At 52.0% G+C, this 20,639-nt stretch overlaps 7 protein-coding genes across 7 annotated transcripts; 5 read left to right on the top strand and 2 right to left on the bottom strand.

Annotated features, from left to right (window-relative positions):
* Positions 1-332: 332 nt before the first annotated feature.
* Positions 333-920, bottom strand: A1O5_08776 (uncharacterized protein; the record flags this gene model as incomplete). Its single annotated transcript, XM_007749357.1, has 1 exon — positions 333-920. The coding sequence occupies one exon, from the start codon at positions 918-920 to the stop codon at positions 333-335; it is 588 nt and encodes a 195-aa protein (XP_007747547.1).
* Positions 921-2,165: 1,245 nt separating this feature from the next.
* Positions 2,166-2,831, top strand: A1O5_08775 (uncharacterized protein; the record flags this gene model as incomplete). The annotated part of the gene is made up of 2 exons (XM_007749356.1): positions 2,166-2,252; positions 2,394-2,831. The coding sequence occupies 2 exons, from the start codon at positions 2,166-2,168 to the stop codon at positions 2,829-2,831; spliced, it is 525 nt and encodes a 174-aa protein (XP_007747546.1).
* A 1,826-nt stretch (positions 2,832-4,657) lies between these two features.
* On the top strand, positions 4,658-5,341 carry A1O5_08774 (uncharacterized protein; the record flags this gene model as incomplete). The annotated part of the gene is made up of 1 exon (XM_007749355.1): positions 4,658-5,341. The coding sequence occupies one exon, from the start codon at positions 4,658-4,660 to the stop codon at positions 5,339-5,341; it is 684 nt and encodes a 227-aa protein (XP_007747545.1).
* Positions 5,342-6,884: 1,543 nt separating this feature from the next.
* On the bottom strand, positions 6,885-7,772 carry A1O5_08773 (uncharacterized protein; the record flags this gene model as incomplete). The annotated part of the gene is made up of 1 exon (XM_007749354.1): positions 6,885-7,772. One exon carries the CDS (start codon positions 7,770-7,772, stop codon positions 6,885-6,887), a length of 888 nt encoding a protein of 295 aa, XP_007747544.1.
* Positions 7,773-9,528: 1,756 nt separating this feature from the next.
* A1O5_08772 (uncharacterized protein) lies at positions 9,529-12,250 on the top strand (the record flags this gene model as incomplete). The annotated part of the gene is made up of 3 exons (XM_007749353.1): positions 9,529-9,825; positions 9,894-10,669; positions 10,723-12,250. 3 exons carry the CDS (start codon positions 9,529-9,531, stop codon positions 12,248-12,250), a joined length of 2,601 nt encoding a protein of 866 aa, XP_007747543.1.
* Positions 12,251-12,800: 550 nt separating this feature from the next.
* A1O5_08771 (uncharacterized protein) lies at positions 12,801-13,220 on the top strand (the record flags this gene model as incomplete). Its single annotated transcript, XM_007749352.1, has 1 exon — positions 12,801-13,220. One exon carries the CDS (start codon positions 12,801-12,803, stop codon positions 13,218-13,220), a length of 420 nt encoding a protein of 139 aa, XP_007747542.1.
* Positions 13,221-16,132: 2,912 nt separating this feature from the next.
* On the top strand, positions 16,133-18,595 carry A1O5_08770 (uncharacterized protein; the record flags this gene model as incomplete). Its single annotated transcript, XM_007749351.1, has 1 exon — positions 16,133-18,595. One exon carries the CDS (start codon positions 16,133-16,135, stop codon positions 18,593-18,595), a length of 2,463 nt encoding a protein of 820 aa, XP_007747541.1.
* Between the last annotated feature and the right edge of the window lie 2,044 nt (positions 18,596-20,639).

The following is a 20,639-nucleotide window of genomic DNA, read 5'->3' as shown; positions in this document are numbered from 1 at the left end:
ACAATTGAATCGGGAATGCTGAAAGTCGCGTCTACAAATTTAGACCGCGTTGAATGAATCGCAGCAAGCCGCAGTCTCGGTGGCAGCCGCAGCTGGGAGCCTAGTGTGGCCTTGGCAAGGACTCGCTGCTTTAACACTAGCTTCATTGGGCACTAGTACGAAGGGCATGGAAAAAAAACCCATATCATCATCAATGTGAGAAACAGATCTTGCCAACCGCAGCCTGCCCAAAACAAACGATTGAAGGTTCTACCAATTACAGATTACATTCCTCTGCCTGGACCAGAAACCAAAAGTCAGGTTCGCAACATCCACCGTGAGGCTGATGGCGACTAAAATACAAGTCTAAAGTTCTGATGAGGGCCCGATTTCGTGGCCGGAGCTAGGTAGGACAGAGGACAGGTTTCTGCAAAATCCCACCCGAATTGTGCATCTGAAAACGAGTCGTAAGGCGCTGGCGATGGCGCAAGGAAGTTCTGGCTTTCCAAGCCGCCGTCATTGGCCCAAAACTCATACTTGAACGGATCTTCCGTGCCCAGGGGCTCGACACCCCCGAAAGGTTGATCTGGCGGGAGCTTATCAGGAGTCTCAACGTCAGTCATCTTGTCTGGACCCGTCGACGGGTCCTGGTAGTCACCCCATTCGACCTGAGGCTGTGTTTGACAATCCTCAGCACTGGCGGGGGTGGCGGTGGAGGAGCTGGCAGGTGAGATGGTTGACTGTGAGTATCTCGCGCCGTGCTCGTTGTCAGCCTCGGTAAGCTCGAGAGGCGTCAGCCCAAGTTGCTGCAGGATGTCGTTCACACTCGAGTCGTCTTTCGCCAATTGAGTGGCTGGTTCATCCAATGCTTCGCCCGTCCTCAGCCGGTGATGAAGTATTTGGATGGCCTCGATGAGGGTGGCCTGCTGTCGCCCTAACATTTCGGCATAGCTTCATACCGATCAGTTCCGGGGTCGATCAAGAAGCGCAATCATGTCAACTTACGCCAATACCGTATATGGCCGGGAGTTTCTCCGCACATGGGTGTATGTGCACGACGTCCCCCGTCGGGTGCAACTTTTGCACGGGGTATCTCCATCGCACTATAGTTGCCATGGCTGGTCAGAGCTTTCCACGGGCAAAGACGAATATTGAACGAACCTTGGCCTTTTTGATCCTACAGAGATCGCAAGCGCGAATGGTGCGTGGGTTTTTCTTCTTCCTTTTGGCATAGGAGAAGTCGCCTGCAGCCCCAAACCCAGCACTGCACCTCTCAGCAGGAGGAGCGGGTGCAAGTGAGATGGAGTATTGGCTTCCCCGGGGCATGATGGACGGGGGAGTGTTTGTATTGTTCATGGTTCCTGTTGATGGCTTCACTAAAATGGATGATACTCTTTTGGACAGCGCTGAGGGTGACTATAAATGGAGAGGTTGACCGCCGAACTTCCCAAAACTCCGTGTTACGACTTTTTAAGGATTTGATAAGATGCGGATGCCGGAGTCTGGTCGTTGTTGATAAAGTTATCCTTTTGCATCGTCTGAAAGTAACGTACCGCTTCGAGCCAATGTGCCATTGTAGAATCCCTGAGGCGGTCCCGCATGGGACAGCCATTTAAGCAATCATGAGATGATTTTCGGTCTCAAGGCTCAAAGCCGGAAAAAACCCGCGCCGCGAGTCATTCCCCCCCATGCCGCTTCCCATGCCGCTCACCTTTCCTACCAGCAGGAAAACGTCGCTCACCTGATGGCAATACTATTTCCCACTTGCGGCTTCTGGTGCCATGCCTTCAGAGCATTTGCTCAAAAGAAGTTGGGCGAGTGATCCTCACGTTCTGCAATCAAGCGAGTGCAATATGTCAACGGTCAGTCCGGCTATTGGACCTTCAAGAAATTTCCATTGCGGTTCTATTCGCAAAGGAGCGACAGTCGCACCATTATCATCTCATCGCCATGGTGTGATAAGACCGTCACTGTCCATGTGGCTTCCCATCTTTTCTCTAGCAGCATATCGTCGACGCGATGCGACGAGAGTTATATAAACAATGTGAGAAGTCTGTCTCCAGTTATTGCATTCAATCCACCAACAGCTCGAATCGACAGCAAGAATCCCTTGTCTCGTCAAAAGAACAAGTTATTTCACACACGCTTCCGCGACAACACCTTTTGAGTGTTAAATGGCAATGAAGATGTTCGAGAAGGTGACGAAACCCAGCGAGACCGTCGTTCGGAACGTCTCCAGATTCCTTTATCAGGCTGAAGCCTTATTTGGCGGTGTAAGTAACCTTGAGAGGGTTCGACAGTGTTGGCGCTGTTGTAGCATTTCCAGTCCCTTGACCAGTCTCCCACCCCGGGAGGTTGGTTGATGACTGGACTGGACCGACAAGAACACAGGCTAACGCATTTGATTCCTCTAGATCATCCTTGGTATCGTCAGCTGGTACCTCTCCCACTGGCAGGACACCGAAAGGTATCCTGGCGCACGGCTGTGCTTCACTGAAATCTTTGCTGGCTTTGCCATCATCTACGGAAGCATCCTTATCTGGACCTACAACTGGTTCCCCTATCTCTTTGCGGTGATCAATTTCATCTTCAGCCTGGCATTCTTCTCTGCCTTTGGCGCTCTGATTGAATGGGACTGTGACAAAAACTGGGTCGGATGGAAAGCGAACATTGGCGGGTCATACAAGGCTTGTTGGAAGGCCACCGAGGCTTTCACCTTCATCGCCGCCTTCTTCTTCCTTGTCAGCACCGTCTTTGCCTGTATGACCACATCCGCCACGACCGAGCACCACATGCCCATGTATCACAGGAAAGCCAGCGGAACCAGCAGCACCCCTGAGACCCAAGTCTAAGCCGTGTCAAGACCGTCGACCATGAGCAAAAGCGAGCACACACTCTCTTTCAGCCAACACTTTTCATTGTCGCCGATACCGAACGCACTCACTGTAACAACACTTTCCTTTGTGTGATCATTTTCCTTGCGCTTAATGGAGAGCCTCTGATGGCGTGTTATCACTCGCCAGGCACGCCCTCGGAGAAGGGAAGGCCAATCCAGGGCGGGGAGGGAAGGGGGACTGGCCGAGGGAGCTGATGTGTAGAGAAGCTCTTGTGTACAAGTTATAAAGCGAGGTTTAGCGGTACTGTCAGCGCGCGCATGCTATTAAGAAATGATACCCCCTGGAGCAGTTCTCATGTCAGCAAGTACTTCCATAGCTTCTGGACGTTATGGCTTGTATCTGAAAGAAATAATCATAATATTCGTGCTCAAAACGCTTGATGCTCTGAAACAAACAAACAAATAAGCTCAACTCTCAAGGCTGAAGATTATGTGTAGAGTCTCAATAGAGCCAAATTTCAACCAACAACAGATTACTTCAGGATTTCTTTCCACCATCCCAAATTTTTTTTTTTTTTTTTTTTTTTCTAGAAACATATGTGATGTCATACATGTGTAACTCCACGCTCACTACCGAGTACTGATACTGTATGGAGCACATACCTTGTGCCACGACATACGACGGACCGGTCTAGCGCAATCTGGCGCACTCTCATCTAACGTGATAATTTATTTCCCACTCCCAAGCCCAAATCTCATTCGTGAGATGTTGGTGTGACTATGTGAGGAACTTTCAGGACCCTGCAGCCAGAGTGGAGCCCGGCCACATGGGCTGTGAGCCTGAAAGCTAAGGACTGAAAGCGGAAGAGCCGATGAGATTTCGTGACCAGGAAAAGTTGAGCTGATCTCCAGATTACGGCCCCCAAAATATCACGCAAAATGTCAATTTGACTGTCAGGTAGGTTCTCGTTAGTCAACAGTGTCAGCCCTACGCTATCGATATCCCCCAAATACCCCCAGACTGGCCGAGAATATGCGGTGGCTCAGACCCAACGAGTCTCTACTGGTAGGCAACACATCAATGTGGCCGTTTTGCACATAATCGCGCACTCCCCTCAGTCCGAAGACAGTCAACTCTGTCCGAAAATGAACCAAGTCCAAAATCACCCATTACACTCCCTGACCCAGGGTTGGCATAGTGTCAGCTGATAACTACGTACCTGATTGTCGAGGCCCAGAAATTTGAGAGGATGTTGGCTCGAGACCAAGTCATCGGATCTCGGAATCGGAGGATGCGGACGGAGCCAAGCAACGTGGGCTGAGGAGGTGCAGAAAAATCTTTCGATGGTAAAAAACAAACAAACCAGTGACCCCTCAGCGAGGAGGGGAGATGTCCGCCCAATATACTGGCTCTGGGGTTGGGTGACATTCTTCGCTGTTCGCGTTACTTCGGGGATCAATCGCAGTTCGAACCAGTCTTATCCTTCCCTCGCTGGCTGCCAGGAGAATACTCCGACAGGCCGTTGCTGTTTCATAGGCCTCGGAATTGCCTAGAAACACACTCGAATCATCTCTTGTATACTCATGAGTTTGTCATACGACAGCTTCCAACCACTAACAATTGAGGATTCCGGAGCACACGAAATACTTCAATGACACCGGTCTCTCCTCGGATAGTTGCGACCACGGAGTCAAGAAATCCAATTCAAGAACTACAAACTACTTCAAACTATTTTACCTGTGTAAAAGTGGCATCTCCCCGCCGAGATCAAAGACAAGAGCAACCAGCACCTATCCTTGCTATCAACATCATTTACATCTTGCAGAGTGATGGCCCTAGTCATGGACGAGACGGCCTTCAAGCTCCTCTGGCTGGCCCAGTGGAAGCTCCAACAGGAGTCGGAGCACATGGAGCCCAAGCTTACCAAGATGATTGGTCACCTTTCCGTGTATCAGAAAGCGGCCCAGTATATGGAGGAACATGACGTGAGCAACCTCACTATTTGGGCTCCCACGCAAGATGTTGACCATGGCCAGGTGGAGGATACCATATTCGGCAAAGAGGATCGTACCGATGTCCTAGATGAATTCTCGGAGCTCTTGACGCACGATTCAGCTGAACTCTCTCAACAATCAGAAGAGCCATCAAGAACCACAAGCTCAGTCCTGGTCACCGAGGTTGAAGTTGACGCCGAAGGCGAAAGAAACCCTTTCTCCGACGACGAAGAGGTCTCCAGTCGAGGAGAGGATGACATGGACTGGAGCAGCGACGAAGAAACAGAGTTTGGCAGTGTGTCGAGCTTCGACGAGGAGAATGATGCCGACAGTGGAGACATTGCCAACCATCGCGCACTAGAAGAGAAAAAGGGTGATGTGGATATGGACCCTATCTGGAGGCTCCAAGACCGCGAGACGGATCTACCTCCTGATTTCGATGGCTGGTCGCGATATTTTCCTCCGCTGGTACGGCCTGGCACTCCTTCACCCACGGCAATCGATGGTATTGCCATCGTCGGGGCTTCGTGACCAGTCGCCGATCCCGTAGTGCGGGTAAATCCTCTTCAAAGCATGGCACCGTCGAGTTACGCATGTACGGAGTTGCCAGTCCGTCCTATCACTTTCAGCGACTGGTTCAGGCCAGGTCCCGAAGACACTTCATTGCCTTGACCCAGGCCACGCACTGAGCCAATGGGCCTTGAAGTACTGTTGTACGTCGTGTGCTGCCACGGTCTACCTGAAGTGGGCAGATATGCCTAGGCTCGGTAACCAGGCGCAGCCCTGATCAATGACGGAATACTCGTTGGGAAATGGGAGGGCCTCGAGGGATGGGAAAGAGAAGGACCGGTATGGAGAAATCAGACTGCATGAAGTGCAAGTGCCACAGTCTGATCCGGTGAAAACAAGTCGAGCTATGGCCGACGTGCATTCGAGTCCTTCGGAGTATGTCAGAGGCGCGACCAAGGATCCCCTCGCTAGGACTTGCAAAAAAAAAAAAGGGTACATGTACCTAGGGATGTAAATTAGGAGCCTGTACGGTCTCATGAATGAGGACTAGGAGAGAAAAGCACTTCAGCATTTTCTTCAATCACTGAGACGCCAGGTGACACGAAAGTCTATCGTACTCAACTCAGAATATCAGCCTACTATTTGGGCGACACATTCGTCAACATAAGAAAGCTACTAGTACTCCGTATTCTATACTAAGTGTCCAGGTGAGAAATAGTGGCTGACCCAAAGCGATTCAAGATGAGGAGGCTTCCCCAAAGTCCTCGACGCAACACTGACGCGACTTAGCGCGGCTCGCGGATATGACAACTGCTCCGCGCGAACCACCCTGCCCCAAGGTCTCGAGTCTCGTAGCGACGTTGGATTATCAGCATCCTCATCGTCCCTCCCAAAGACATTGTAAAGTTACCGAAGAAGGGGTTTCTTCATTATTACATACATATTTGGTTCTTCTCAGCATCAGGAAAATTTTCTGCGAGGTTTTCAAAGGTCCCCAGCGCTGGCCCTTTTCCAATGCGCTGCCTTGACCACCCAACTGCCCGGATGCCATCATCAATGATTTCATCATCATCATCGTGTGCATCGTAATTCAATCCTCCCTGCCTGCCATGCCTGTCTGTCTGGCATGCACGTATGCTTGACAAGGCTCAATGCCCAAAACCTCCCTCCCAAACATGATGAAAGAAGCAAGAAAAATTACGTACAGCAGACACTGCCCCAGCCGAAAAAGTCGAAAACCCCGGACAAAATGATTTTGTTTGCCGGGGGAGTACAGGACGACTTTGTCTCAATATACTCCAGCCGGTACATTGAAAATCAGAATTTTTTCCCTCCCTTGCCAAAGGTCGTTACACAGACACATAGACACACACACACACACACACACACACACACACACACACACACACTCACACACTCAGTCGCGCAGAGTGACGACTGGAGAAAGAAAAAAAAAAGAAGAGGAGATCGTGGAGAAGGTTGATTGATGATGAGGCGGAGGCGGAGGCGAAGGACACGGGGCGGAACAAAATCTCAGGACAAAGAACTTGATGAGAGCACAATGTCATTGCTTTTGGACGTCGAGTTGCACCATATCCTTGAGAAGCGAGGAGCAGTCGTCGTAGTTGACGAGCTTTTGGAAGATACCGACTTGGTCCTGCAGGCGCTTGATCTCATCATCCAGGTGCCGAATCTCAACTTCCGACTGGTGGATGTAGTTGATCGCCCTAGACATGATGTCGGACTTGCGGACCCTGCCTGAGAGCGTTGGACTTGTGGGTGAGGTATTGAATTGAGAGGCGGGCGAAGTTGGACTGGTCTCAGCGGCCAGAAGCACGCGATGGAGCTGCATCATTTTGCCATTGAGATTGTCACGATAACGCCTCTCAATCACGGAATGGGCGAACTTTGCTTTGAGAATGGCTGATTCATCCTCGCTTGACGAGTTAGACTGGTTGCGCTTCTTGCGGGGTCTTCCCTTCTTTGGTTGGGACGATCCCGAAGCACGCGGGGTGGTGCGATTGCGGGAAAGGCACTTCTTGGGACTGTATGTCTCGATGTCTGCCAGGCTGGGCGACGACAAGGGTGAGACGTCACTGCCATCATCCTTGGCACCGAGGCCACAGAAGTCTGCTTCGGGGGATTGGTAGTCCATGGTGAACTCAGAGTTATCCAGCTGCAGTTGAGCTGGCCCGACTGTCTGCACCGCGGGCCCAGCAGGCTCAAATGGTTCCAGACATGGGCTGAGATAGGGAGCATTCAGATACGACTGCATAGCGTAGCTTCTGCTCGGTTGCATCTGTTGAGTCTCTAGGGGCAGAGGCCATGTGTTGAGGTCCTTTGCGACCAAGTCGTGGTCGTCCCCGTCAGACTGGAAGTTGGTAAAATATGTTTCATCCTGAAATTGCTGTGACCCCTGGTCAAGGAAAAAGGGCTCTTGATAGTATGCCATGATGGGTTGGGGGTTGCTGGGACTGGACTTTGGTCAACAGAACGAGGTACAACTGTTTTTACTAAGGGGACACTGGAGGGCCGGCATTTTTTTCCAGAGCGAGTCTGATGCTCTTGATAAAGGTTTTGGCAATGCCAGTGTACATGCCGACGATCTCTGATCGCACAGGTTCTGGGCCCTGAGGACCCCGGGGGTCCCCTTGTCAAGGGACCCAGCGAACACGATTGGATAGGCTCTGCAAGGAAGATGGTTTCTAAGGGCCAATGTGTAGGGCACATGGGGTCGGAAGTTTGTCGCAGCAGACCACCAATCAGTCCACCAAAGATGGCCCGAAGGGTGCGAGAGACCAACACATTACAAAACTGGGTCTCGTCGTGTTGTTCGGCTGGACATCTCCGTTAGCAGCTGTGCAGCAGCCCCAGCTGGACCAGTGATCTGCACTAAGAGCGCAAAAGTCTAGACATATCCGCGTTTTTACACCAGAACTCGATATTTTACAGGTATTCTGCCCGCGTTGCCTAGGTAATAAACAGGTTATTTTTGTCCCCGATGAAATACTTTGCAAATGATTGTGTGTCTTCTCGGCAGCTTTCTCAATATCTTATGTTATTGTTGTGCTATTTGGATAGAAAGGAACCCCTCTTTACGCGCTCGTATAAGAGCCGTGAATTTCATATGGCGCGACCATGTAACTCTCTCGATTTGGTCACCGAATATCCCGATTACGATGTCGACCTTGAAAAAGATTCCACCAGGCATGAGAAGAGGATGTAAATACTTACACAGAATACGAGAATTTGATTTGACAGGGGACACTTGAGTTACTGAGAAAAGTTGTAATGAAAGCGGTCACTTTTGGTGTACTTGTACTGCAAGTTGACGTGCCCAAGCGTGCCATGCCTAGACTGTTGCGCGCTCACTGTACTTCCTTCGTCTTGTATTCCCCAATCATGTTCCAGGCCCGGGCGAAAGGGCTTGCGAAGCCCCAGGCTCTTAGGCTCTTGGCTCTTGTTGGCGCTTGGTACCGGTCGGAAAACGGAGCTGACTAGCCAGCCCGAGTCTCACGCTCACATGCTCTGCCCGTCTGCTCCCTGGGCCCTAGTCAGCTTCGCACAAACTTCGCAATAGCTCGGACGTCTCTCGCAGACGATCGGATCTGGCCATCCGTGAGTCCCACTTGGGGAACGACGTCACCGTCCATCTTCTTGCCGCTGAGTCTCTCGCAAGTCCGAGGAGTTGGTCTCACTGTCGTCGGCAGAGCAAGACGGCGGCAGCAAATCTCACCATACCCTCACGCGAGAGCATGTACTGTATTTGCACGCGACGGAGAACTTCGGCTTTTCGCGGGTGAGTTCACGTGAAATTGACTTTTCATTTTTTTTTTCTCTCTCTGTGTCTCTTGGGACTTCCAGCATTTCCCACCGATGTTTTGGCTTTTTGGTCACATTCTTTCAGGAGAGATATTCATGTGACACAAACCTTGTGGGAATTACCGGATTAGGCAATTTCCACTTGGCACAGAATTATGAAAGCTCGAGCTTTTGAAAACCAAGGCTCATTGTGGAGTATTGGCTTCCGAGGAAAGATCTGGGGCTTCACGCCAAGCGCGAATCGGCGGCCAGTGTGGAGAGGTCGGTGGTCTGATCGACAGTTATCTCGTCCCTAATACCTCATTACCAGATGGCTTAAAGAACTTGTCCACTGCGTACGCGGTGACGGCACTGCGAAAGATTGCTCTAGCCCTTACATCGAGGGAATGGACCACATACCCACGCCGGAGCACCCCTTCCGGCCCATCCATGTGCCTTGGTTGGGTGGAAGCCAGAAATTGAAAGTCAATTATGAATATGATTCCAAGGGATTTCTCGATTTTCCTTCGCGGCATGGCTGGAATACGCAGAGTCTCCAGGATGCCAATTTCGAGGGCAAGAACGCGGCGCAAACAGCTGCCTTCCTTCAGGAGTGGCTCTATTTTGGATTAATCAGTTCCGTATTCCAGATTTGCGGCATCTCTTTCAACAGGCACGATTTCATACGACGGACGTCGGGGCTCGTAAGTCCAATGCACTGAAGTTTGTCATGTCACAATGACACACGCACAGTCTCTAACAAGTGCAACAGGGGAAGAAGAAGTACAGAGCCTTCGTTACCACGAGAACATTGGGCAAGAAGTTGCAACAATGGTACGACAAAGAAAAGTATGGCTCATCGTCTACAAAGTCGGAGCACGAACAAGACATCAGGTACAACTTCACATTTACCTCGGGAGTGCTAGAGGCGTTCAATCGCAAACTACGATCCGCCGGCGACAATGTTGAAGAAGCGACATATCTGCGCAACTGTCTACCCGGAGAGGCCGAACTCTCAGTTGTCGTTTTACTGGCCACGATCCAGTACTTTCACATGGTCATCTATGACCCTCCAAGTAGACTGGTGGTCCCAACCTGCCCGTGGCTCTCGTCGCTGATGGTGAGCGAAGGCTGGTGTGTGGGGCAAGTAACCAAATTGTGGAGGCGCCATAACAATGTTTTGACCATGTATTACTTCAAGATGCTGGGGCCGCCCACGGCGAAGAAAGACCATTCCCGTTGTTCAGCAACACGGTGCGCCGCCAATGATGTCCTAGAAGACATATATGCCACGGCGCATTGTCCCGTAGAGCCATCTTTTATGCACTTCCAAGTCCCGAAGATGATTACGAAACGTATGAATTGCAGATGTGGTGGCCACATGGGCCCGCCGAGCGATAAACTTGTTGCTATAATAAAGGATGGGAAGATTCCCATCATCTCGGTCCGGTGTCCAACCACTACTCAGAACGGGAAATGGGATGATTCTTTAGACCTTAGGGTCATCGCGTATACTGGAGATACTCCATACATCGCGATATCCCACGTGTAAGTCTGTTGATCCCGTAAAACTTCAACATGCAAAGGCTGACGTCTTTGAGCTGGTCTGACGGATTGGGAAATCCCAGAGCAAATACCCTCCCGATTTGTCAGTTGAAGGCGCTTAGGACGCAGCTACAATATATGATCCTCACGAACCCAGAGTACTTTGACGATATCTTTCCCGAAGGCTTGCATATCCACAAAACGGCCCGTCTAGAGCGACTTCATTTCTGGATCGACACTCTTTGCGTCCCCGTCAATGATCTCGAAATGAGAAAGAAAGCTATTCTGGACATGCGCAATGTCTATGAAGCGGCATCGGCTGTCTTGGTCAAAGATGCCGAATTGAATGCGCAGAGCCGGTACTGCCCTCTCGAAGAAGTCATGGCCCGCGTCTGCGTGTCTCCCTGGTGTGGACGATTGTGGACTCTGCAAGAAGGAACCTTGAACGACAGGGTCTTCGTGCAGATGTCTCACAAAGAGGTTGTCATGCTTGATGACCTGAACGAGCCGACGCGCGCTCTTGTTCTGCTGTCAGATGAGTTACTCGATGCGGAGTCGGCTGACCTGATCGAGCCCATTTCCGGGTCACTAAATGGCGATCACAACGGTGCACCGGGGCACATGGACTTTGCGGCAAAGTTTGCAGCTTGTCCGTCGGCTATTCTGTCAATGAACGTCCTCCCCGGCAGCATCGGATCAAATCCCATTTCGCGGCAAACAAAGGCAGAATTGTTTTTGCAAATCTTGACTGAAGTACAATGCAGGGAAACCAGCAAAGCCTCCGACGAAGCAATTTGCATCACGACCTTGTTGGACGCAGGAGTTGAAGACGTGCTTAGGGAGAACACTCATGACGGACGGTGGACTGTCTTCTTATCAGTTGTCGAGGATGTTATTTCAGCGCGAATTATCTTTGCCAGTTTACCTAGGATGGCCCTCGACGGATACAACTGGGCACCGCGGACGTTTTTGAGCTGCGCCCAAGGACCGGAGCTCGCAAGGGTGGTCAATATCCACGGCTTTGACCCCGGAAACCAGGAGCTCCAACAGGACTCGGACATTGAAGAGCCAAATCACACGCGACATGTTTCCAGACCGGTCCGCATCGGTGAACGCGGACTGATGGTCGCATTCACAGGGCTCACATTTCAGCCGCTCACGAATCCTCTATCGCCAGAGTTTTGTTTCACAGAGGACGATGGCAACGTTACTTATTGGTGCGTTACGGAATATTCTCCTGTTCATTTTGCAGCATACTTTGAGGGGACTGCTTTTCTACGCGAGGAATCCTGGGACGCGGTGAAGCCAGGGGCGCCTTCACGGCTGTCAGTCGTGCTCGAGAATCACTTTTCGGACCCAACTGCACCGGTCCGGGGAGCGCTGTTGACGAACTGTCGTGACGAGGCCAATGTGGTGTACGGAAGGTACCTGTGTCTTGTTCTTGTTATGCGGACTACAAAAAGCTACCAGCCGCCGGCGTTTGAATTGGCCAAGGAGAAAATGGTACAAAACACGGATCACGCCCAGTGGGAACTGGCCGTGGCTGCGAAATTTGACGGGCAACAAGAGTGGTGCATTGCGTAGTTTTATAAGACTTTGCTGGTCGAGCGAGTCCCAATCGACGATAGAGCAATATCATACGAGGAATGGTACGCCAGTTTGCCTGGTATCCTTGCAAAACCACAATACAAGTTATTAGTTTCCTACCAGGTACATACCGGGCACACCTCACGTATGGAGTACTACTTGGTACGTATGGAGATGAGGCTGTGGGTGTTAAAAGGGTGAACTGCGCGTTAGGGCGGCGAGTGATGTCTGGATCCTCCTTGGCGTTGAGGTCATGGTGGTTGGGTGCGCCCCGAAGTCTCCTGAGGGCGAGAAACCTGAGAAGTTTTGAAGCATGAAAACTGCATTGTTTGTCTTCCCACCTGCGTTCAAGCTACGCATAAGCGGGACTCTGTGACTGCCTCCGCCATCATAATCAACATCGTAGCAGTCTCCCAGCTTTGTTCGACTTCCTTGTAATTAACTAATCACAAAAGTCTGATCGACGGGGCCACACAAATCACGACCCCCATTTCGACGTCCATCCATACTTCTTCACCTTCTTCGGTGCGTGCTCCGTCCACGCACCATGCCCGTTTTCCAATCGAAGCCGTTTCGCGGCGGCGCAGCGGCCAAAGACCTCCCCGGGCGCATCGCGGCATGGTACACGCGCAAGCAGGAACACAACCCGTTTCTGTACTTCGGGCTGCCGTTCATGGGGCTCATCGTCGTGGCGTCCTTCCTCCTTACGCCGGCCACTGCGCTGCGGTACGAGAAACACGACCGCAAGAACAGACAGGTCTCGGACAACGAGCGGATGGAGCTAGGCTTGAAGGGCGGGCCGGCGGGCGATGGCGGCCTCACGTACAATCCGCGACGACGCAAGATCCTCAAGGGAGAGCTCAATGAGCGCGAGGAATACTATAGGCTTATGGCTAAAGATCTGGATAATTGGGACCAGAAACGCGTGGAACGCTGGAAGGGTGAGCCGGATGGAAGACTGCGATAGGGGCATCGTTGAAGAGGCACCTGTGCCCCCATTTTTGGGGGGGGGGGGGTGCTCTTTTGACTGTGGGCGACGTCGTGCAAGAATCTTTATCCGTTTCATCCGAGCCTACCGTCGTTACAAGTGTTTCGAAGCTTCGCACGGATGCTCCGAGATCTCGACAGTCCCGCCGCCGAAGCATACAATATTTAGAGCAGCAGCTAAGACATGACGCTCAGGAGAAGCCGACAAAGTGGCAGTACGGGATAGAGATACTTGGACGGGATGAGGCAGCTGAAATGGCGGTGAGCATACAACCAGCCCACGGTCGAAGCGTCAGGAGATGGCGGTGCATGGAACGGAAGTACATCCCCGAGAAACTCCAAGACGCACAGTACGAATGTGTCATGGAGCTGTGGTGAAACGAAACGCAACGCGTTCTGGGTGATGGACATGCGTGGAAGTTAAGGTGTAGAAGAGGGAAGAGGGCTTCTTGTGGTTCCCGGGAAAGGGAAGTGGCAGTTTGGGGGGGGGGGTGCTTTGAACGAATACTGTACTTGACACTCGAAGGAGGGCTCGCTTAGACGCCAGCCGAGGGCGGGCGACAAGATTCTGGCCACCTTGGAGACGCACGGGCTGAGTGACAGATGTGGAGGGAGACGACGGCATTTGATTTGTTTGCAAAGGGCGTCATATCGCTTTCGGCAGCAGCCGACAGCGAAATCATGGCAGTGGCTGACGAGCGAAACGGGTCGAGCTATGACTCTCCATCTAAACGGCCAACGGTTGGGTTGGAAACAGGTCTGGACTGTCAATGTGTGTATTACATGCAGGGTCCTTGGGGGAATTATTGTCCACAGAATGACATGTGAACTTTGGGCAATTGATAGCTCGATAGGTCTTGTTCTCTGTTTTACACACCCGGCCATCTACCGAGTTGGCCGGGACATGTTGCTGAGAAGCACGCCAGCTACAGGCCGCATTTCGTTATCGTTTACGTGTTGAGTGTTAGATTATGCCGACTCACCAGGTCTGCATGCGGCACTCCATACCTGGATAGTGTCGACTGGAGGTCCCGCATTCTAGCGTCGCCCAAAGTCAGCTTTTGTACTGGTAGGGTGGAGGAGCACATAGTTTGTTGAGAGATGGAAAGAGGGGTCTTGGGCTCTGTGTGGATCATGCCACTTGGTGAGACCCTGAATCCCAAATATACGGTCAGGGAGAGAGAATTAAGAGGGAGGAAGATAAGCGAAGGGAAGAGTCACCGCCAGTATGTACATACCGAGTAAGCAGTTGAGACGTGATGGCGGAGGGATCTGGTATGAGCCTGTTTAATTTATTACTTCAGGGTACCTATCATCTACATACATACGGACACCTACCGCTATGTACCTAGTAGCTATGTACTGGAAGATGAGCAGGCTTTTGTCCATGATTGATTTCCAATCACCATTCCTCCTTCCCCCCTTCCCAAAACAAGGGTCTCAACCCCCCCCCCCCCCAAAGAACCCCCCGGCCCACAACCGTTGATCCCAAAAATCTGGTCCAATAACTGCGTACTGCCTACGGTAGTGCAAGTGTATCGCAATGTTCCTTTGAGTTCCAGACCTTTTGTTCCATCATCGATCCCTGTTGCGAGTCAGTGAGAGGAGAGCACAGGGCCTCTTGCGTCAATTCCCTTTCCCTTTCCCTTTCCCTTTCCCTTTCCCTTTTCCTTTTCCTTTTCCTTTCCCTTGTCAATCCCTGTTTTGTTTCCCCAGAAGACTCTATTTCCTCCTTCATGGGTGTCCGCAACCTCGGAAAGCGTGTCCTGGGTACGAGCACCCAATATAGTGTCTTTCCTTCGTGCGAGGTTCGGAATCAAGTATGCGAGGAGTGACAGGTACGAAGTAATACCTACCCAGTACTGGTGTGCAGCTTGGGCCTGGGCTGGGCGAAAGCTAGTAATTAGGCGCAGCCTCACCAACCCGCCCCTGCACTCTTTTCGGACCCTTTTGGCACCCACCGACGTCATTCCTCGTTGCGCCAATTTCATCACCCAAAGTCGCCTCTGCCTCGCCTCTGCCTCGCCTCTGCCTTTGGGCTGGTGGGCGTCGTTTATACCTGGACTCAGATGCTTGTGCTCCCCCCTACCGATGCTGCTAGCCCCTTTGTAATCTGTACCCAGTACCCAGTACAGGAGCTGCTCCCCCTGACGATTGCGGGCGGCTCTTTTACTAACACTCATTCCCCCCCCTCAACCCTCAATCCGGCCCATTCTCTCACCTCTAATCTTCGCCTCTCGCCGCTCTCCTCTCGCCAACTTTAAACTTCCCTCGAATTAGTGATTCAATCCCTCAGCTGAGAACAACAATATATTCCATCTCTTTGTTGCCCTAGCAGACAATGTTTCCACATTCCACCTCGCTGTCCGCCTTGTCGCGTGCACAGTCCAGACCACAATGACGTAGATCTCTGGGGGCAGATCTGCTTGGTCGACCTTCACGGATACACACGAACACACACCCACACACAACTGACTCCCGCACTCATCCTGCCTGCGCCTGACCTTCTAATCCACCAAATCCACACCTTCACCCTCGCATCGCAGCGCCTCATATCCCCTATCTCGTCCCCCTCGACCTTTCCAACTACTCCGGCTGCTTTTCTACCTTGCCTTCCCTCCCTTCCTGTGGAGGCTTTTGATTTACCGCCGTCGACTCACGGACACGACCTTGATGACCATCCACCACATCACCCCGACCTCACCCATTGCTCCAGGCCAGTTGGCCAACGTCACCATGTCCGCCACTGCGACGGCTTCCCTCAAATCTCCTTCTCATTCTCACTCGCACTCGCAATCGCAATCGCTTTCACATTCCAAGTCTCACCCTCATTCCCACGCCCACTCCCACTCTCGCTCCTCCCGGCCCTCGACCACCCCACGCACTCAGCCCATGGTTGCCTCGGTCGGTCAATCCATGCCGCCTCATCTATCTCCAAATGCTGTTCGATCTCCTCAACAGTCCAAAGAAGTCAAGAGCCCGAGTCCCAGTTACTTTGGCTTCGTCGTGGGCAGCGATGACACCATACCTCCCGACTCCAACCCGGGTGCACATGCTCGCCAAAATTGGGTTTTCCCCAACTCGGCCGCACCGAACAATGTCTCAACGCCCCGTCATATCCCGCTCGAGTCCAACCCAGAGTTTGAGGCGTTTAGGAGACAGTCGGAACATAACCACAGATTTGCTTTGAATACAGCGTTTAGACCCTCCCAGTCCAGGAACAACTCCACCAGCACTTCTTCTCGCCTCGACTCACCCGCTTCTCCCCATACAAAAAGGCCTTCGATAGACAAAAGTTCAAAATCGACAAATGGAGGATCGGCATTGCAGGAGCAGCAGGGGGATCAAATGGATGATGTATCCTTCTTTGACGTACCGAGACGACACTCCCCTGGGCCCATCAATTCCCACCACACTGTTGCCGACCACCAACATGCCCGACTCTCCTTACCTGATAATAGAATCCATACCTCCCCCCTCGGCGCTTCGACAAATTCTCATCGCTCGGACACTTTACCATCTTCGGGAGGAAAAGACGTTCCTCCTATCGTCTCCCCAATCCAAATAGCCGAGATTATCAAAAACCAAGCCGAACAAGTTTTGGTGCTGGATCTAAGAGTATATCAGCAGTATGCCACGGCGAGGATAAGAGGCGCTCTAAACCTATGTATCCCCACGACACTCCTGAAGCGGCCCGCATATAATGTCCAAAGACTCGCCGAGACGTTTGCATCGACACGAGACCAGGAGACGTTCGCGCGCTGGCCGAAATGTGCGTATATAATAGTGTATGATGCCAATTCTTCCTTGCCGAAGGAGGCCGTCACCCCTTTAAACGTGCTCAAGAAATTTACATCGGAAGGCTGGGCCGGCACCGGCCTGGTTGTCAAGGGTGGCTTTTTGAAATTCCACAAACTGGTGCCGGAAATGGTGGACAGTGGCCCGGTTCAATCGGGAAATGGAGCATCGTCACAACCACTGTCCATTGCAGCTCCGGGCAAAGACGCCCTGCCTGTGGCTGGAGGCTGTGCCATGCCATCTGAAAAGTCGGCCGCCAATCCCTTCTTCGGAAACATTCGCCAGAACATGGATTTGCTGGACGGCGTGGGGCAGATGCCCATCAAAAAGCCTACTGACATGACATCGGAGACGGAACGACATATGCCCACGTGGTTGAGGAGGGCTGCTTCAAAGTCGGACGAAGGCAAATTGGTGTCGGACCGGTTCCTCAATATTGAAAAGTCGGAACAGAAACGCATGCAGGAAGCTCTCACGGCCAAAGTGTCGTATGGAACTCCGCGCACCGAACAGCCACAGAAAATCCAAGTTGCTGGAATCGAAAAGGGCTCCAAGAACCGGTACAACAACATCTTTCCTTTTGACCACACGCGAGTTCGACTGCAGAATGTGCCGAATGGGAGCTGCGATTACGTCAACGCCAGCCACGTCAAGGCCCAGTTTTCGAATCGACGATACATTGCAACACAAGCGCCTATTCCTGCAACCTTCAATGATTTCTGGCGCGTCGTATGGGAACAGGATGTCCGTGTGATTGTCATGCTCACAGCCGAAGCTGAAGGGGGACAGGTCAAGAGTCATCTCTACTGGAACCCGGGCGAGTATGGTCCCTTGAAGCTTAAGCAGCTGTCAGAGCGCCAGGTGAGCTTGGAGACGAAGAAATTTGCGAAGCAACTCGCACCGACAAGCAGACCATCCATGGCGCCCAGAAGATCGACGACGGCCAATATTCCGGGGGACCGAGGTCGAGAGGAGGTGAAGTCGTCTACCTCCAGAACGCCTACCGCGATGGTTCGCCATTTCTCGTTGAGTCACTCGGCATTTCCCTTCCAGCCCATGCGCGAGATTACTCAAATTCACTATTCCGACTGGCCAGATTTTGGTGCCCCGGCAAGCCCTCTGGAGCTACTTGGACTTGTAGAGCAAGTCAACAAGTATGTCCGAGGATCTGGGACTCCGTCCCATGTCGTGGGACCAGATGACGCGGCGCCTGCAGGGCAACGGCCAATTCTGGTCCATTGCAGCGCAGGTTGTGGGCGGACGGGCACTTTCTGCACGATCGACTCTGTCATCGACATGTTGAAGCGACAGCGACTTTCTCACGAGGCCGGCGGGGATAAAATGGACGTTGACAATGGCGATTGGGTGAATCGGGATGACGTTGATTTGGTGGCGAAGACAGTGGATGACTTCCGCCATCAGCGACTGAGCATGGTACAGAATTTACGGCAATTTGTTTTATGTTACGAAAGCGTATTACAGTGGCTTGTGATGCAGGATTCGGAGCGTCAGAAGCGACCGGGGCTACCAGACCCACGACGGAGTTATCACGGTTGAGACCTTTGCTTTTTTTTTTTTTTTTTTTTTCCTCGGAAAAATATAATAAAACAGAGGCTATGGGACATGATTGTATGCTGAGCATGGAATAGGATGCATATTTGCCGTCTTTGGCAGTCGGTAGGTTTTGTTTGTCGAAGGGTCCTATAAAGCCAGCTATGCATGGCTTTGGGATGCATAGCATGCACCGCATTTGACATTGTTTTGGAATCATTACAGGGTATGCATAGCGCAGCGGGTATGAGAGCATATCCGTTTTTGGATATCCAGGTTCACCACATCGACCCAACAACGACACGGGGAAAGACTAAAAGGAATCTCATCTTCGCCTGCGGGATCTAAATCTTGGCTGATCGTCATTGCTCGTGCAGCCAACGTCGGTAGGAGCAACAGGAATCATAGGTAGACTTCGCTTTGCTGAGCTGAGCACACAGAGTTGGCATAAAAGGGATTTGGTCCAGAAGGCGGCTGTGATCGGATGCAACATGTTTGTTCCTGTTCGCGAAGGGAAGGATCTGCGAGAACGCACAGTGGTTATATTCGATTACCTTGCGTCTGGTCCTGGTCCTGGTCCTGGTCCTGGTGTTGGTGTCAGTCCAGACCAAGCCCATTCTCCCTGATCCATCTCTTGGGTTTTGCACACTCCCTGACAGTAACTTTGTTGCCGGGCTCCAGTTCGAGGACAAAATATAACATATCTATGTACCGAGTACCGAGTACGCACCAACACCCTCCTGCTGACTTTGAGATTCCCTGTACCGAATAGATCCTCCGGGAACTCGGTGTGCGCGCCCGAACAGCGCGCCCGAACAGCGCCCGCCGAAGGAGTCTAAAGGAGTCTGAAGGAGTCCAAGGCCAAGGTAATAACGGAGTTCCAAGAAATCCTTCCAAATCTCTCCAAATCTCGAGTCAGTGGTGCTAATTTCCAAAATTGGTAGCCCGTTGTCGCAAAGATGTCTAAAAGATTGCCATCTCAGCGAGCCCTGGGCCAGTGGGCTCGGCTTCGCCATTCGCCCCTTTGGCTGTGTTCGTTGACAGGAGTGATCCTTTTTGTGGCTTGCTGCACCCACAGCCGTGCTGATCAACAGCTGAATTGGTCTCATTGGACACGATGTGCCACGTTGCACTGGAACTTCGGCTGGATTCAGCTCTTTGGCTATCCTTGTTCAGGGATAGCGAGCCTGTCAGCACTACCTCGTACTATCGAGCCACTTTCTCTTTCTCTTGGGGTTCTCCATTGCGCTCGCTGCTTGTCCAAATCTCCCTCTTGAAGCAGCAACAGGCAACTTCCCCGTTTCCCGTACCTAAGTATGTACAAGAGCTCGCAGGCAGCCACAACTTTTCCCAGCTGACTGCAAAGAGGCCGCTGTCACGACATAACTCGACGGTTTTCTCCCGACCTACAAGAACCAAGACATGTGCCCCCCCCCTCCAGGGTGCCTGTTCCACAAGAGCGGCCAGAATGGGACGGACACGTCGGCGCCGTTGCCCGTTTGATAAGCAAGCCAAGACTCTAAGAGGTCGAGCTTCGCTGGCTCCGACCGGTTGGCCTGAAATGAAATGGCCTTTTGCCTGCTCCCCGTGAGGCTTGATCGTCCGCCTAGTGACACGTCTCCTTCGAAAATAACAACACACGGCAAACAGGCTTGGGGGTGATCACCTTCCCTATGCAGGCTTGTATACGGAACACCCAGCAACCAAGGCAGGTCCCACGGGTTGGGCGTCCAATCTAGTCGTCTTCGTGAAGGAGGTACACGCATCCCCGGCTTTCAGAAATACGAAGGAGAAGCTGAAAATCCCATGCAAACTTGGCTTTGCAAGGGACTCGCCCTCAGCCACTACTCTAGACACGGTAAGTGAATAGAAGTGCGAAGTAAATTGCTTGTTGATGCAAGGCGCCATGCCTTTTCAGCCCTAAAAACTCAAATTCCGGGCCTACGATGCTGAAAGAGCGTTGCAGTGTTATAAAGCATCTCTCCTCCCCGCCTTCGTTCCACTTGGGATTTGGCCACACAACCTACTCACGCCTCCCGTTGGCCGCCGT

Source organism: Cladophialophora psammophila (assembly GCF_000585535.1).
Source record: "Cladophialophora psammophila CBS 110553 chromosome Unknown aczJe-supercont1.14, whole genome shotgun sequence".
NCBI lineage: Eukaryota > Fungi > Ascomycota > Eurotiomycetes > Chaetothyriales > Herpotrichiellaceae > Cladophialophora > Cladophialophora psammophila.
Note: the sequence above shows the minus strand (reverse complement) of the source record. Positions and strands in the feature narration are given on the sequence as shown.